General features: G+C 45.9%; 1 protein-coding gene across 1 annotated transcript in view; it reads left to right on the top strand.

Annotated features, from left to right (window-relative positions):
* The window catches only part of SamDC (S-adenosylmethionine decarboxylase), a 162199-nt gene that overhangs the window by 68209 nt on the left and 75466 nt on the right, over positions 1-18524 (top strand). The window contains exon 2 of the mRNA XM_075694810.1: positions 10352-10438. Within this exon, the coding sequence (XP_075550925.1) occupies positions 10352-10438 (87 nt within the window). The remainder of the gene's footprint in view (positions 1-10351; positions 10439-18524) is intronic.

Raw genomic sequence — 18524 nt, 5'->3', positions numbered from 1 at the left:
GCCGCTATCCGATCGGCGCCAGGATTCGCGCGTTTGCGGCCGTCACGTTACACCGGAAGATTACTAACGCAATATCGTTGCGCGAGTCCGGTATTAGGGTAAACGCAAGCGCAAGGGGACAGGGCCTGGCCGTATCCCCTTGCGTGTCGTTTCACGGGATGAGCAGAAGCGCAAACGTGAATGATCTGCACGGTGCAGGCACCTGATGGCACAGAGCTCAACCACACAAAGTAGCAGTAACAAAATGTATTCTTTGCTGCTGGCGTACATTTTTTGCAGGAGTGCTATCGTTAAAGGGACCCTGAAACGCTTTTGACGATTTTCTACAAACGTACTGAGTCGTTAGAGTAGGTTCTTCTGATCATTAATTGACACCTCTAAGTGCTCTGCGTAAAGCGTGTAATTTATTATAAGGTTTTAAAAATTCACATCGCTGCCGATTGCAGCGCACTGCTCGGCGGAATTTTAAGCCGCCCCTACCCATATGACCGAAATCACCCATATGACGTCAGTGGGGCGAGCTATCCGATTGGCTGACCAGGGCGCGTGATCGATAATTTTTCCAACTTTATGGTAAACAAATGATCTTCGTAATAGTTGGAATGCTAGTTAATTTGTTTTTATAAAAAGAAAGTAGCATAAAGAGAATGCACAAGAACAATTTTTCAGTACACTTAGGCACTTCCAGCACAGCAAGTGTCATCTGCTTGTGTTACAACGTACTCCATTTCGACGAGAGCTCCGCGGTCATAGTTGGTCTGTCTTTTCGCGAGCACTATGATTCGACTTTGTTGCCTTGTGGACTGCAAACGTAGCGACTGGCAATATGTCAAGCTGCGACATCGTGTCCCTCTGCTAGGCAGCGTACGAGCGAACTAGCTGCTGCGCATCGGACTGCCGCGATACGATCGGCGCCAGGATTTGCGCGTTTGTGGCCGTCACTTTACACCGGAAGATTACTAACGCAATAGCGTTTCACGAGTCCCGTATTAGGGCAAACATAAGCGCAAGGAGACAGGGTCTGGCCGCTTGACTGTGCCGTAACGGGATGAGCCGAGATGAGCTGAAGGCCAAATGTGAATGGTCTGCATGGTGCAGCCACCTGGTGGCATAAAGCTCAACCATACACAGTAGCAGCAACGAAGCGTATTCTTCTTTGCTGCTGGTGCGTATTTTTCGCAGGAGTGTAATCATCAACACTTTGTTTTTATAAATGTTTAAAATGTTTTACACTTGGTTAGAGCAATATTAGCGCTTTGTTTGGCTGGTTAAGTGCTGCGCCAACAAGTGTCTGGACCGTGCAGACCGATCAGGCCACTCACGTACGTCTACGCCAAAGTTCCTTCATCAGCTTGAGTTTATGCCTCCAGTCATTTGCCGAAATGACCAGCTTGCCTGTGGTTAACGGAATACCAGACACGTTCGGCGCTACGACAGAATGCTCGCAACGCACGCTGCTTCGATAGCTCTCGCTTGGGGTCGACAGCCAAGCGACTAGTGGAGAGGTTTCGCGCAGGCGGGCTCCAAAACAATCGGAAGTGGACGATGTGACGTCGCATCGTGACGCGGGACCAGTGAAGGCGGAGCTTAGCCCCGCTCGCTCGGCGAACGATTTGAGGAGGAAAAGCGTGGCTGGGGAGGAGGGTAACTTCTAATCGCTTGTAGCTCCATTAATACGTAACGCTTCACTTAAATTGTGGTGCGAATGTTCTACTTAAGCTGTACCCTACGCGTCTACAAAATTTGTCCGAACCGTTTCAGGGGCCCTTTGACACGTTGTTTTTGTAAATGTTTAAAATGCTTTACACTTGGTTAGAGCAATATTAGTTCTTTGTTTGGCTGGTTAAGCTCTGCGCCATGGGTGGCTGGACAGTGGAGACCTATCAGGCAGCTCACGTACGTCATCAGCTTGAGTCTATGCATCCACCGTTCCGTAGAAACGCCCAGCTAGCCTGTGCTTACTGGAATACCAGATGCGTTCGGCGCTGCGACAGAATGCTCGCAACGAACGCTGCTTAGATAGCGCTCGCTTGGGGTCGACTGCCAAGCACCTGGCGGAGAGTTTGGAGAGGCTTTGCACGCTCGCTCCTAGATAACCAGAAGTTGACGACACGACGTGCCATCATGATGCAGTGCCAGTAAAGGCGGAGCTCGGCGAACCCGATCACTCGGCGAACGAGTTGAGGAGAAAATGCATGACTATGGAAGAGGGCAACTTGTAATCGTCCATAGCTCTTAATATGAGACGTTTCACACAAATTGTGGTGCGAATGATTAATTTTAACTGTACCCTACGTGTCTACAAAATTTGACCAAACCGTTTCAGGAGCCCTTTAAGTTTCTGCCTATACAGGTCTGTGGCACCGTCCCCTGTCTCCTGCCTGCTCGAGAACATTGATCACTTTCCGCTAGCATGCCGGTGATTTAGGAATCAAAGGAATTGGAATTTTTATTCCGAAAATTGGTTATTTAACTGTTCAACATAATCCTCTCCTTCGGGGCTTCTTCATTGTGCTTTAGCCAAAGGAACATGTGCGTCACCATTTGCGACTACCTCTGACACAATAACTGGATAGCTCATTAAATCGCTGATTGTGTGATCGAATTAATCTAATGCCACCAACCCCCCCCCCCCCCCCCCAAGATTTGCTGTTCATATATAATTAAAGATATATTTCTTTCTGTGTCCGCCAGGTAAATCTATTTCCTAATTATCATAAACTTCACCCTGATGTACTTCTTCATTTCGGTTTTCCTCTCTTCCATTTAACCTCTAACCGTCAGCTTCTTGGCACCGTAGTGGGTACGCGCCACAAATGGAGGCACAAGCAAGCAAGTATCCACGCCACCTAGTCTGTCTTGCCGGCGCTGTGCACATCTTCAAGTGTCATTTCGTGACCATGCATCAAGCGAACGAGGAGCGGTCACTGTACCCGCCGATATGAACAAATGTACCGGTCAGTGCTTTTGGCTAGGCGTTCTTGAGGCATACAATTCTGAAAGTCGGGCTCCACAACACTTTGTATGCGAAGCGCTTCCATGAGAAGGGGTAAAACACTTAAAATAGCAAGTGGCACGTATAAAATCGGTGGTTACCCTTGGTCTTCATGTTGCGCATGGGCGCTGGCTTCCGTGGTGGCGGGTCGACTGCGAACAGCGATTCGTGGTGATTGAATTTGTCAGAATCGTAGCTGTCACTGCTCCGAAGAGCTGGTGCAGTCTACATTGTCACCCGAAGGTCTAGCGCGGTCATGAATCGGCTGAGCGCCTGTTGCACGGTACGCATGGTAGCGAAGCTGCCATAGAAGCCCGCATTTCCTGCAATGCAAGCTTGATGATTTATTGGCATCCCCTTGGAAACGGGGTCGAGACAGTCACCTAGCCTGCTTGAGTTAGGTACGCTATGCATCGTTCTAGTATTTTATTGCGACAGCAGTTACATGGACGCTCCAGGCGCATTTCTGCCGTCGTCGTCGCCGTGACGTTCCGCATAAAATGCAACACCGTTGCCACGCGCCCTGTGCTGTGTGGGTGTGCGAGGGCAGCCAACGATAGCGGCTCAATCTCGCCCGCGCGAAAGGGAGGAGAGCGGGGAGGAAGCGCGCAGTCTTCCATTGCGTAGGAGGCACCCAAGGTTTCGAGGCTCCGGGGAGAGCGGAGGAGGGAGGCGGCACCCTACTCCAAGGAGGTTTAAAAAAAACTCCGTGCCCTTCCACTCTGTAAAGAAGGATGACCAGACAAGCTGCATATGTGGGCCCCTTAATGGCGAACTGCACCTCCGCCGCGGGTCGGCCTTCATTGCACTATCTTCGGTATCGGCCTACGTGTGGAGAGTGCTTGCGTCTCCTGCGATAGCTTACCGGTATCCTGTCTAACGAAGTTACCACCGACTTCTATTGCACACTCCACCCGCCGTGGTTGCTCAGTGGCTATGGTGTTGGGCTGCTCAGCACGAGGTCGCGGGATCGAATCCCGGCCACGGCGGTCGCATTTCGATGGGGGCGAAATGCGAAAACACCCGTGTGCTTAGATTTAGGTGCACGTTAAAGAACCCCAGGTGGTCAAAATTTCCGCGGAGTCCTCCACTACGGCGTGCCTCATAATCAGAAAGTGGTTTTGGCACGTAAAACCCCAAATATTATTATTATTGCACACTCCTTAATGATGCCCATAAGATTGTCGTTCATTGCTTCAACACTAAGGTCCTCTTCCTGAGTTAAAGCCGAATACCTCTTCTGTAGCTTGATCCGAAATTCCTCTATTTTCCCTCCTACCGCTAACTCATTGATTGGCTTCTTATGTACCAGTTTCTTCCGTTCCCTCCTCAAGTCTAGGCTAATTCGAGATCTTACCATCCTATGGTCACTGCAGCGCACCTTGCCGAGCACGTCCACATCTTGTATGATGCCAGGGGATTAGCGCATATCTATAAAGTCTATTTCATTTCTAGTCTCGCCGTTCGGGCTCCTCCACGTCCACTTTCGGTTATTCCGCTTGCGGAAGAAGGTATTCATTATCTGCAAATTATTCCATTTTGCAAACTCTGCCAATACCTCTCCCCTGTTATTCATAGAACCTATGCCATATTCCCCCACTGACTTGTCTCCAGCCTGCTTCTTGCCTACCCTGGCATTGAAGTCGCCCATCACTATAGTGTGTTTTGTTTTTACTTTACCTATCGCCGATTCCACCTCTTCATTGAAGCTTTCGACTTCCTGGCCATCATGACTGGATGTAGGGGCGTAGACTTGTAGGACCTTCAATTTGTACCTCTTAAGTTTCATAACAAGACCTGCCACCCTCTTGTTAATGCTAGAGAATTCCTGCGTGTTACCAGCTATGTCCTTAGTAATCAGGAATCCAACTCCTAGTTCTCGTCTCTCCGCTAAGCCCCGGTAGCACAGGACGTGTCCGCTTTTAAGCACTGTATATGCTTCATTTGTCCTCCTAACTTCACTGAGCCCTATCCCATTTACTGCCTCTAATTCCTCCAATAGCACTGCTAGACTCGCATCACTAGATAACATTTTAGCGTTTAACGTTGCCAGGTTCAGATTCCAATGGCGGCCTTTCAGGATCCAGAGATTCTGAGCACCCTCTGCTGCATCACAGGTCTGACCGCCGCCGTGGTCAGTTGCTTCGCAGCTGCTGGGGACTGAGGGCCGGGGTTTGATTGTTGTATTCATATAGGAGGTTGTGGCCAATCCTTGCCCTGGTGAGGGAGTGTGCGTTACCGGCTCTGGTCACCGGGATCAGGCCGCACTCCAAGCCTGTTTATGCAGTTTTATTACCACGCAGATTTTTTTTAATCTGGTGGAAGATTGCGCGGCACCGGGATTCGAACCACGGTCCTCTTGCACGCGAGGCGGATGCTCTACCTCTAAGCCACCGCTGCAGCTATTACAGGAACACTACTAGCGGCAGGGGACGGGACGCGTCGGGCGACCGGACGCATTTTCTTAGACGATGATCCCAGATAATCAGTCCCGGCTCTTGGTGCCGCATCGGATGACACCGTTTCCAATGCACGCGACCGGCCGCTTGTTTTTTAATAGCGAAGCTGTATACGGCTAGGTTTCCGTTACATTGCGTGCGTATAAGAGGTTCGCGTAAACCAAGAAATCGATATAGTTTTAAGTCCAGCACTCTGACGCGCCCGGCGTCGAACGACGCTCGCCCGCGCGCCGATAACATCTGACAAGGAGGCATTGGTCGGACTATAAACGCTAAAGGCGCGTTTATAGTTAGACCTTATGTGTGCACCTCTTTACTGTGATGTCGACATTGCCTAGCGACATAATCGGCAATGGCACTCTGGCCGTGTATTGTGCGAACCAAGGAAGAGCAGCGTGCCCTCCGAGAGCGACGGCGTGAGCGGGAATGGGCGCGAAAGCGGCGGGAAGCAGCTGACACCGAGTGTGCGTCGGTCGACGGACCTGGACCGTCGCGTAGCCGCCTACCGTCCGACGAAGAATAGCAGCGTGTCCGTGAAGATCGCCTTCACGAACCGAAACAGCAGGGCGGAGGAAGGAGGCCGCCGCCGACGAGCAGGCGGCCAACGCCAAGCAATACCCGTCGGGACCCCGGATACTGCGACGAGGATTGGTTCGGCATTCAATGCTCTACACATGCCAATGTACGAACTAAGCGTCATCGGTCATGTATAGACTTGACGTTTGCTAACACCCCTGTCACACGGGCACTCGAGTCTTTTGAACAAAAAGACTCATAGGCGCCGACTACGGGGGGGCGCTCGCTTGGAGGCCCGAGTCCCCTCCGGACTTTTCCGGGGGGGGGGGGGGATGAATGCTGGAGCCCCCTTGCCCCCTCCCAGTGACATTACCAGACCTTTGTCCTCCACATCATTTGAGGTTTCGTTTGACTTTCCTCGACCTTTTCACTTGAAATTTTATTGGGGCTAATAGCTTACTGCATCATTGTTGACATGAACGTTAATATGGCTTTTAAAGCATACTTTAGCTTCATTTCTGCAAATCGTCATAATAGTAAGGCAAGCGCATTAGAAGCGCTAGCGGCGGCTGCCTCATCCATACTTTCTAATTTCTACATTGTTCTAAATTTCCATTGTAAATACCATGCACGTATACAATGTATATTTAATTATACACACAGGACAAAATTTATTCTATTTTTGAAAGAGATGGAAGTAGCCAATTAAAAGTTATCTCTAAAGGTATGGATAGCCTATTCCTAGAGAATGAATATGTTCCTCTATGTCCACCACGCTTCATATTGCTTTGCGTGCTTTTTTTGACCATGAAAAAACCTATAGACTTCAGTGACCCCTTCGGCAGAGTCTTTTATCAATGGCATGTGAAATGCATGTGAATGTTGTGTGTCTCAGTATTGATCCTCTTTCCTGTAAGCAATACTTATGACTCATGAAAAAAAGTCATTTCTAATAATGTACAACATTTATTAGGGATGGAAACATCGTCAGTAGCATGCAAAGGTCATAAATATATACAGGGTGTTCGAATCAACTATCATGCACCAAAATAAAAAAATAAGAGCAACACGTTACTAGAAGAAAACCTAGTGCATATTGTTTACACTACAGTGGAGTAGCTGCCAGTAACTTTTTCATTACTGAGATTTAATTAGGTAATTTTAATTATGTACCTTATGACATACTATCCTAATTATCAAATTGTCAATGAGGGTCAAAAGCGTAGCAGTTTGGGCAAGTTGGTATGTCATAACTGTTTAAGGCCAGTAGCGCAGCTCAGGACGAGCAAAAAAGTAAAGAGGTAGGGGTAATCAAAGGGAGCGGAAAACAGGGTGAGCGTTAACTTCCAACTGAGGTTTATTTTGTGACACAAGACTACTTATACATTCGCAAACCATGTGACATCAACAAAGAAAACCAAGCAAGAAAACCGATAGCAACCAAGTGGTAACACATTCATACAGCCTGTGGCTGCAGTCGGAGATACGCCAATTCATTTCTTGATAATGATAATGAGGGTGAGCTTACACATGCATGGCCCAGACCAATGATAGCCTTTGCTTCGATGATTTCTCTTGTGAGTTGATTACGACTGCGACCAAGAATGACGCATTCCTCTAAGACAGGTACGCAACCACACGTTTTGCAGTACTGCGCGAGAAACCCCCCAGCTGGTCCTAAACTCCTAGAACTTCCCAGACAAGAATGCTTTAACAATCAGGATGCAGATTTTGCAGCCACTTCACATCAAATTATACGATTATCTTACACTATTTTTCAAAATGACATTTAAATCAAACTAAAAGTTTGTTTACATATTGATGCATTTATATAATGTATGTCAATCACCTAGCTGGTACATAAATTGAAAAAATGAACAGCGCTAAAAACGGGGCGATACAAAACCAAGACAGTGCGTGCCTCCTCGTTTGCAAACCTGGCTTGTTGCAGCCCAGGTAGCAGTGAAGATCGCCGTCCACCCAGGTCCGTTGAGTGGCGCGCCAACGGCCATGTGCGGAAGAGGGTGGTCACTATTCTGCAAGCTGCCTATCACTCAGTCGTGTTTTCGGTGCTTTGGGCAGGCTGTATCATTCTAGATTTTAAAAAACGGGAGCAAAGCTTTGCGCTAGAACTTCGATAGTATCGTATATGCAAGTTTCATTCACTTTTGGTGACCTGCTGCCTGGCTTGTTTGAAGAGATGCTTGGAAGTAACTTGTGATCATGGTTTTGTAGTCGTCACGCAACGCATATTGTTACTTGATCACACTCGGGAACTGATGCGGCAGACAGTCCAAAGCAGGGCTGCTTCCTGTTCAGTAGCCTTGATGAAAATTCTGGCATCCATTGTTAACAGTAAAATTCATTGGAAACAGTAAAGGGCCAGTGTGGCCATGCCTTTTATACTTTTTATAACATCTGTGATCCTTCCAAAGTAGCGTCGTGCTGCGACTGGTCCATGCAAATGGGTCACGTGGAGAATGGCCTCTGAGATCGCAATCTAGGAGCACTTCAACTGAGACTGGTTCATTTGGGAGGCCAGCACCCCAGATTACAGCTCCAGTAATGGCCAGGATGGGGCTCGGTCATTTTTCGACCATTTTAAGAGTGCAGCTTCTACATCAGAATGTCTTTTCAGTCATGGACGCACAAGTTTCCTCAGCTAGACATTCGGCTCAGATTGGTGCAGCACATCTTGCTCTTTCAAAACAGTCGATAGTATTGATGATGAAACATCAAATTTCATGATAGTGTTATGTTTAGGGCAGTCACCATTTTTCAATGTCATGAATTAAGGCTACTTTCTCTTCAAGGGACAGACATCTTTGCAATGTCTTTGGCAATGGCTTGGTGTCGGCTTGACTGTTCTCATAAGAAGCAGGCAAGCTGTGTCGTTACATTTTAAAAGCGCCCACAATAGTACATAGTATGTGGCCAAATGTGTCTTTCAAAGTAGTCTAAATTGTGCCTCTTAAATACCATCCAAAAAAGAAATACAAAGAGAGAAAGAGGAAATGGATTGGCACCGCTTGCACTATTGTAAAAAAAATTTAATAGGCAAGACTTCATTGTCTGATATGTACAAATATACAGTACACAAAGAAACCAGGGTTAGACAGCACCCCCCCCCCCTCTTTTCACACTCACACACACATCGTGTGTGTCTCATGGGTGATTTTGGTCAGTTTGCAATAAGTGGGGCCCCTGCCAGTGCACTTTTAAACTTTGTTCAAGACCATATATAATTTAGATTAGTGACAATTTGAGTAAAGTGGTTTCGGTGTAGTTAGGGTTGTACAAATATTTGAAGATTTCTAAAAACAAATCAAATAGTGCCTTGTTCGATCTGCTCTTTGAATTGAATGCACTATTTGTAAGTGCAAATATTTTTCCAAAAGTTTTGAAATATTTCTTGACATCAACTGCGCCCAAATAAACATAAAATTGCAACAAAAGTATGGTCAATTTTCATGCTCGCGGGCATAATAGAGAAATAAAACATGAGAGCTTGCATACTGGAACAGGCTACGTCATTTAGCAGGCTGAAAAGTGATAATTCGCACTCTGAAGAGCCCTGTGCATGTGAAGAAATGACTTGTTTGCTCCTAATGCTGCATTTGTGCTTTTAATAAACAATGCTTCATAACATACTTTGTAATGACAGAAACTTAACTTTAAGAATAGTACTGCAATGTGAACATATTGTGATAATGGCTATTCATTATTAGAAAACTATTTGAAAAGTATTTGATTCGATTCACTTCTGGCACTATTCGATTAGTGTTCAAGTCAGTCTCAAAAACGACTATTCGCACATGCATAGTTATAATGGATAAATGTACAGTGCTCAGCGATTGAAACGCGATACTCAGACGGCATGGCAGCCAGCCCTTTATGCAGTTATGATGCTGAACGCAGTTATGATGCGTCAAAACTTGTAACTTTCATGTGATACAAAAATGCATAACCTCAGTGTCGCCAGCACCTACCTGTGGAATAAGAAAGTACCGGCCGCCATGTTGTCTGAGTATCGTGTTTCATTTGCTGAGCGCTTTCCAAGTGTTCTTGTTATAGTAATGAAAATATCTTCAGCAGCTATTGGCACTCAGTTTTTTTGGGCCCTTGGTGAATGTTTGCTTCTATATTGTCATGAGATTGACTGGTCTTGCATGCATTCTATAGAAAAAACGCCATGTGAATGATCCCTGCGGCGTGCATTTCAGTATTTGGATGTTATATGGTTGTGGAGTAACATTGCGGGAATTGTGTTAAACTGCAGGTATACAAAGTTCTTTTTTTTGTGTAACCGTTTTACTGTGGTGTTCTAACACCTACAGAAACATGCACTAACTGACCCCCCCTCCCTTCTCTTTTACACTAGAGACCATTGGGAGTCGCTGCTGCAAGTGGTCAAGTGCGAGATCATCAGCTTCAAAAAGAATGAACATCTTGACTCGTATGTGCTTAGGTATGTCCATCCACAAAGACCCACTGAGCCATATATGTCATCTCTCCTAGACTAGTCTTTAAGCAAGCCTTCACTTTATTTCTAGTTTGCCACAAAGCAAATAGGTGCACCCCCGTGCTGTATACATCCCTGGTTATTCCTGTCATTTTTGCCTACTGTTAGTGACAAATCATGAATGCAGGCCCACAACAGCACTCTGTCCATGAGTAAGGCTACAATTGTCTATGGCCATTAAGTGCTTCTGGCCAGTGCTGTTGTGAATAGTGTATTCATCCTTTGTTCTTGTAATCAATTCATCACAATGTAATATTAAGCTGTGGCAGTACATGGGTGACTTCAGGATTCAATCTTGTTGTACCATAGTTGGTCATGTATGCCAACCTGCTGCATGAAATGCATTGCATGTCATTTTTGTAAATACAGAGAGAAAGTTACCCGTGCATATAATGCATTCCAAGGTAAATGAAGTGTTGGCCAGTGCTGCAAGATAAGCACAAAGCAAAGAGGGCAAGCAGCCCATACATTCAGCCTAACTGAATTAGTCTACACCTGAAAATTGCTACCACTACTTATCAGTATATTTGCTTGGCAATTTCTTTGATACTTCCTTTCGAAGCATTTTTTTTGCCAAGTTCGATATAGCTGTCATGTGCCTGTTACTCATGCATTGGTTTTTCATGTCTTGTGCCTCCATGTCATGTGTAATAGATCTCGGGGGCAGGCGGATGTTACGGGAGATGGGGTTGGGAGACGCAGAGAAGCACAGCAAACAAATTTTAGTTACCCTCTACCCCAAACTCAAAATAGAACTCACTCAAACCAAAACACAATGAAGAAATACCAACACTTATGCAACCTACTTAATAATTACTAAACATGTCCTTATTACTGGCTACGTTAGTGCTGAGCATTTCCTACGCGAAAGTTGGGACACCCTAGCCTATGGCTGCGACACTACTAGAAAGGATCGTTCTTACTGAATTTTGTCATCGCACGTATCTTCAGAGTCCGAAGTGTGTCTGATCTTCATCATAGTCAGTGTTCTCACTGACTACGTAAACATTGCTGCTTTGGTGTTGGTCAGTCAACTCATCCGTCTCTGATGCCGGTGTCCTGAACTCGATCAGTGACTTGGTACCCCAGCCTACCAGTTAGTCCTAACTAACCATGGGTAATCATGGTTAAAAGTGGGTTCCGCCGCTACTTCAAATGCCAACGAGACGTCCCGGGGGCTGTCATACATGCTGGTCTGCCTCTGAAGGGGGATCCTTGCTGGAGTGCCCGACACTGCCGTGAGAGGCTGCAGCAAGTCCAAGGAGCCTCGCTTGAACGTCGCCTCGAACATGACTCGAACATGACTTTCACATCATAATGCTGGGCCACTGTCAAGGTCTCAAGGTGTAATAGACAACGCAATGAACATTCAAACCAGGAAAAGAAGTTATGGAGCATGAACATAAAAAAAAATATCAATCTACAAGGAACACACACTACAAACCAAATAGCAAAACATACCAAACAACAAACTATATACAGAGCGTGGTAATTAAACGTCTAGTAGACCCTTTAGCAAACTTGTTAGGTCCCAAAAGTGTGTACTTTGAGATTTTATACGTTATTTATGTTAAATAAACTTTCGAACTTTAAAAATCCTCACACACGATGGGTTAGGAAGTTCAAAATATTTACATTGTATCCATTGATGTGGCCATGTTACCTCATCGTCACTGCTTCTGACAACACATTGATAGGCCAGCCAATGTGCCATGGATTCGACGCCTCTGTCCGACGTTTGGCCCATGGTTGACCTGGTCAAGCGGTCAGGGCAGCGTGGTGACAGAGGCACCTGGATCGCCCGGCCGGCTCTGCTAGCCTGCGGATCGTAGTTGCAGGGAGTCTTGGAGACGGTGCCGTCAGCCTGAAGCTGCGTGCTCTAGTGGGGCACCCACTTAGCTCACGGGTCATAGCTGCGGCAGCTGAAATACAGCTTCCACTAGGTTGTCGCTGTCTCCACAATCCTTCTACTCCGTTCGGCCTCCAGCTCCTTCTTTCCCCATCATTCCAGAGCATAGCTGTGCTGCTCTCTCTTTTGCTAAGTGTCCTTTTTGTCTGTTGTCCACGTAGCTCCGCATACGTGTTTGTGCTCCTTCTTCTTTCATATATTCAATTCTATATATTCGGACACTTTCTTATTTTCTCACTGTTTTTCTTTTTTTCTTCCACAGCCTGCTCATGCTTTCTTGTCCTCTTCATATCTCCTGCTTTTTCTTCTTCCCTTCTTTCTTGGCTCATGACAGCCACCTTTTTCAGATTGTGCAATAGCTTATGAATGTAAGGTACCACAGCTACCTTCTGCCTAAGCTGTGCATGAGCTTCACTCATTTGCAGCTTTGTGCACATCTTTTTTAGAAGGCCCTTGGCGGCCAAAATGAGGTGGTTCTGAGGATACCCGGCGCTCGGCAGTCTTTCGGCTTTATTATTTACTGCAACTGAGATACGATGCAGGCAAGATTTGCCAAGAACGTTCTTTAGAGAGCAATAGCTTGTTTAATGAGCTTAGTGTGGGCAGACTTGAAAGGCAGAAGTGGTTTGTTGGCGTGCAGTCATAGCTCCAGCAGACACCAACACATTTGATGTGCCTGTGGTAAACTTTTCTTCTTCTTCTGGTGCCTTACTAGTGTTAGGCATGAGCGAGTAGTGGGGTATGGCTTAAGATATGGGGAAGAGGAGTTAGAAACGACGGAGTAGAGCAAGTGAAGAGACTTACAAATAAAATCCATGTGGTCTTAACTGTGCCTAGTGGTTCCACATTAACTGGTGACCCAGACTTTGAATGCGACCTTCAGTGGATCAAACCCAGACTCCAGACGACCTCAACTCCGCTCCTACTACCTCTGCAATTGGTCAGGTACCTTCTACAGGTGTTATAGGAGCTACAGCTACCATTACGCTACTACAGCTATGGCTAGTCAATCCCTTTGCTGTAGGTCATACAAGCTGACAACAAGTTCCACAGTCATCGTGTCACGTTTGAGTTTCGCAAATAGGAACTCCTGCTTGAAGCTTTGCCACTACAGGCTATGGCAAAGATACGCGACATCCTTGTTTAGCCACATCAGGAAATGCCATGTATGACAATCAAAAAGGTTCTTCTTCACTGTCTCGTCCCGCCTGCACATTGGCATATTCAGCAGCTCTTGAACCATGAAGAGCATGGTGACCGACGTCCAACTCAGTTTCTATGTCACCTGCAATACCTCACTGGTGACCAACTAGACTCCTTGGACATGGCCGTATTATGCGAGTTGTTTTTACTTCCAGCCAATGTACACATGGCTCTCATCACAACTCAGCATAAGCCCTTGTCAGAACTTGCCGAACTTGCCAAACTCGCCGATGATATGGACGTCGCTGTGGCAGTCATAAAAGTTGTCCATAGCTCGCCACTTCCTGAAGTGGATTCAATTCAGGAAACAGTAATGGAGCTTGCTACTCAAGTTACCGACTTGTGTCAGGAGTTGCACAACACACGCAACTTCAGTGACCGACCCTATCCAACTCGTCAGCCGCTCATGCTGCTTTCTATGCAATGCCCATTTCAACAACCTGAGCACAGTTTTTCGTCACAGGGCCTGTGTGACAATCACCACCATTTCCATGCCACGGCTCGTCAGTGTGTGGCACCCTGTTCGTGGCACATGGGAAATGCTGAGGCCGGTCAGGAATAACATTGGCGGATAATCATGGCCATACATCAGGCCACCTTCTCCTTATAACCGACCGAACCACAGGACTGCGTTTTTTGGTAGACACTGATGTAGAGGTCAGCATAATTCCTGTGTCCAAAGCTGACTGGCGTCTCCGCGCAGTCAACCTCCCTACTAGCTATCGACTCTTCCTTCATCGCAACTTACAGACAGAAGTCTCTTGTCCTTGATCTGTCTTAAGAGAAGGTTGCGATGGCTATTTTGGATAGCAGACGCCAGCTATGCCATCTTAGGGGCTGATTTCCTGAGCAATTTTAATCTGCTCGCAGATATGAGCCGCTGTCGCCTGGTGGATAACATCACGGGTTCATCAGTGAAAGGTTTTCTGTCGCACGCTACTGCTGTCAACCTTACTTTCATCAAACTGGCTACCTCGCCATATACAGCTCTACTCAACGAGTTTCCAGAGATTACTACACAGTCTTTGATGGCTAAAACCCCTAAACACACTGTAACCCATTGTATTGTTACTGCCCATTCACTGCTGCCCCCACCGAGTCGGTCCTGATAAACTTAGAGTTGCCCACAATTCATTCAAGCATATGTTTCAACTAAAAATCATTCATCCGTAATCAAGCTCGTGGTGGTCAGCAATACACATGGTGCGTAAGAAGAACAATGACTGGTTTCCCTGTGGTGATTATCGCGCACTGAATGCGGTCACTGTTCCTGACCGATATTGCCAACCAACCCAATATTCAGGATTGCGCTTCCTTTTTAACTGTCACAACAATATATTAGAAAATCGATTTTGTGAAAGCTTATCACCAGATACCGGCTGAGCCAGCCGACATTCCAAAAACTGCTATAACAACTCCATTAGGCCTTTTTGAGTATTTACGCATGCCTTTCAGTTTGCACAATGCAGCTCAAACCTTTCAGCGTTTTATAAAGAAAGTCGCCAGAGGCTTACCATTTTGTTTTGCCTACATGAATGATCTTGTCACCAACAGCACTGCTGAAACCCACGAAGCACATCTACGTCAACTTTTCACTCAACTCGTGATTATGATCTCGTCATCACTGTTGACAAATGTCAGTTTGGGGTTCCGGAGATTGATTTTTTTCAGACATCACATAACCAGTCATGGCATCACTCTGCTGCCTGACAAGGTTCAGGCCCATCATCCACTACCCGCCACCAGAGTCCACACGTAGCTTGAGACATTTTCTCGGACTCTTCAACTTTCATCACCGTTTCATCCGTGCATGCTCGATGTTGGTGCAGACTCCTGAAGCACTCCTCTCCATTTTGCAAGCAGGGTCTACTGCACTTCCTTGAGACAGTCATTGATCACGCTTTCACCGCCGTTAAGAGTGCACTTGTACAAGCCGCTCTCCTACATCACCTTCCACAGACTGCTCGCACTAGCCATTTGGTGGACGCTTTTTTGGAAGCCGTGGGAGCCACTCTTTATCAGTGGATTAATGGCACATGGGCCCCCATCTTCTTTTCCCACAAGTTTTGCAACACTGAATGCCAATACAGTATTTAAGACCGGAGATTCTCATAGCCTACCTCGCAGTGAAGATTTCAGGTACTTCCACGAAAGGCAACAATCTATAATTCTTGCCGACTACAAACCACTTATTTCGGTTTTACATTCCTGCAGTGCCACCCATACTCCTAGAGAGCTCCGGCATCTTGTTTTTAGTCCCGAATTCACGACAGACATATGCTACATCAAAGGCAGCCTTAACAGGGCAGCGGATGCTCAGTCACATTACCACCAACGCCATGACAAGTTCTGTCCACCTTTCCTTGTTTTCACTCACACTGCCTCAAGCATCTGACAATGAACTTCCACAACTCTGATCTTTTATGTCCCTCTGCTTGGAGCAAGTCAACTTTCCTGTCCATGGCGTCACACTCTGGTGCGACGTTTCACCTAGCAGTACCTGCATTTATGTTCCTGCTCTTCTTCATCGTGCTGTTTTTGATACACTGCACTCAATCTGCCATCCAGACATATGTGCTACGCAACACCTTATAACTAAACGTTACATTTCCTACCCTCAAACCTTCAAACATCCTTGTACATTTTTGTCTGTGTTGACACACTTCGTCGTTCTCTTCAGCCCCGCTAAATGGTCTTTTCCCCGTCATCAAACGTTCTGAACACCATTTCGCAATCCTGTTCAATGCACGTAAAGACACTGTTGCTCTCTCAAGGATCAAAGTGGCTCCCATTATAAACACCTCCGTCTGACCATCTCTTCATGTGACCACAGCTACTTGTCCACAGGGGAGGCCCACCTGTGGCAAACTTTTCTTCTTCAGGCGCATCGCTGGTTTTAGACATTAGCAAGTAGTGGGGGTACAGCTTAATAGATGAGGATGCCGTAAACGTTCAAAGCTCGCGCACAGCGTAGGCAAAAGGTAGCTGATACCTTACGTTCACACGCTATCGCACAATCTGAAGGTGACCTAGCGTTACAAACTGAAAGTCGTGTTCTCTGCCCCCTGCAAGCTGAACCCAGCAGCGTGACTGCGGCACACAGCACAGGCGGTCTTTTGTTGAATGCACAGAAGATGTAGTCTATCAGATTCTTTTATAGTGCAGCAAAGTGTATGGCCAAACTGGGAGATGCATTACTAGTAGGTTAAGGGAGTGGGCAAACAACTTAAAAGATGTATGTGAAGGAAAGGATTTTGAAGGTTCTCTGGCAAGTCATTGTCTGACTTGCAAGGACTGTTCGCCCGACCTTGAAAACACTTCCGTTATCAAGAAGAGTAAAATGTGTGTGACATAGGAAGTGCTGGGCAGTACAAAAATACATGTCTTAAATACTCTTTGGGTACCTGGTATCTGTATAGTGATATGTCTGGCAAGACTTGTATCAGTATACAACCTGCACATTGACTTGTACCTTAAGATACAATATAGTGCTATCGCGACATCACGGTGCGAAACTATAAACGTTGGCTGAACTCCATTTCTCAAGCTAATACTGCTACCACTAAGCCGCCTGAATTTCCACATGCAGTGCATCTTCTATTGCCTGACCTTAACAGGTAAGATGACAATACTGCATGCTTAAGTGTCATAGCTATTAGTGGTGCTGCCTGTATCGTGTTTCTATGTATTCACTGTGATATTGCGATACGGAACCACCTTTCTATTTTACATAGATATACTTTTTTTTAGCTCGCCTTAAATTTCCTAGTGTTACAAATCACCAGGTAATCAGAGCTATAAGTGGCAGTAGTGTGAATAGCGGCGGTATCCTGCGATGGCTTTGCGCCACTACAATACATATGAAACGTTTTTCGTCTGCACAAGTTTTATAGTAGAAGAAAAATCATAGAAGGATTGCACATTAATGAATATGTCTCTAACAGACACTTTACGCCAGCAGATAAGTAGAATATGAAAAGTAATTGCAGCTTTATGTGCTCTTTAGATACACAATGAGTCACAAAAAATCATGTAGAAACTCCTGTGGGAGTTGTCTAAGTATGCATAAGCATTCTGCCACTTGCTAATCCCTGCGCAGCCTGGCGTCATTATCAATGTTATGAAACTTGATCCGGCCAGCGCAAATGACAGCGCTGCAGTGACATGAACTGGTGCGGACAGCGGCACAAGGTGCATTGATAACACAAGGAAAGTACTGCAGGTGGGGGCGCCTCATGCGCTGATTTCAATTTCAATTTATTTTCCCATCTTACAGTACAGATGGAGGGGTTGCAGAAAAAAGCTACACCAGGGTAGCTTGACAAGTCTACAAACCTAAAATTCAGCAGGGAGGCAGTACTGGAACTTGTACAAAAAACAAACAGATAATCACTGAAGGATACACGAAACAGCAATACGTGCACACAAGTAAACTCAAGCCATGTTATTTAAACACATAGTACGAAGCTCCTCGCGCGAACAAGAAAACAAATTAAAATTAATGAGACTATAACCATTAAGAAGAGATGGAAGAATATAGTGAAGGCGTTCTTGTCCAAGTTTAGTCGAGGTGTCGGTACTATCCGTTCCTCGCCATGTCTTGTTGGATAGCCTAACGTTTTTTTCTTTAGTTCTGCTAATTTCTTGAGATTGGTTATATTATTCCTAATTTCCGATTTAAAGACGACACTGAGACGATATTTATAGAGATTATGTACTTTAATTACTCTAGAATGACTAAATAAAGCTGCACTTGGATGTCGGTATGACGTATTATACACATGCCGGAGATACCTTTTTTGGATTAGGTGAATGCGTTCAAGGTTAGTGAAGGTTGTGGTACCCCAAACTAGTTGGCAATAATTCAAATGCGAGTTGAAGATTGAGTTGTAAACGAGCATTTTAGTTTGTGTAGGTAGG

Source organism: Dermacentor variabilis, chromosome 6 (assembly GCF_050947875.1).
Source record: "Dermacentor variabilis isolate Ectoservices chromosome 6, ASM5094787v1, whole genome shotgun sequence".
Classification (NCBI taxonomy): domain Eukaryota; kingdom Metazoa; phylum Arthropoda; class Arachnida; order Ixodida; family Ixodidae; genus Dermacentor; species Dermacentor variabilis.
This window is presented reverse-complemented; position numbering and strand designations above follow the sequence as displayed.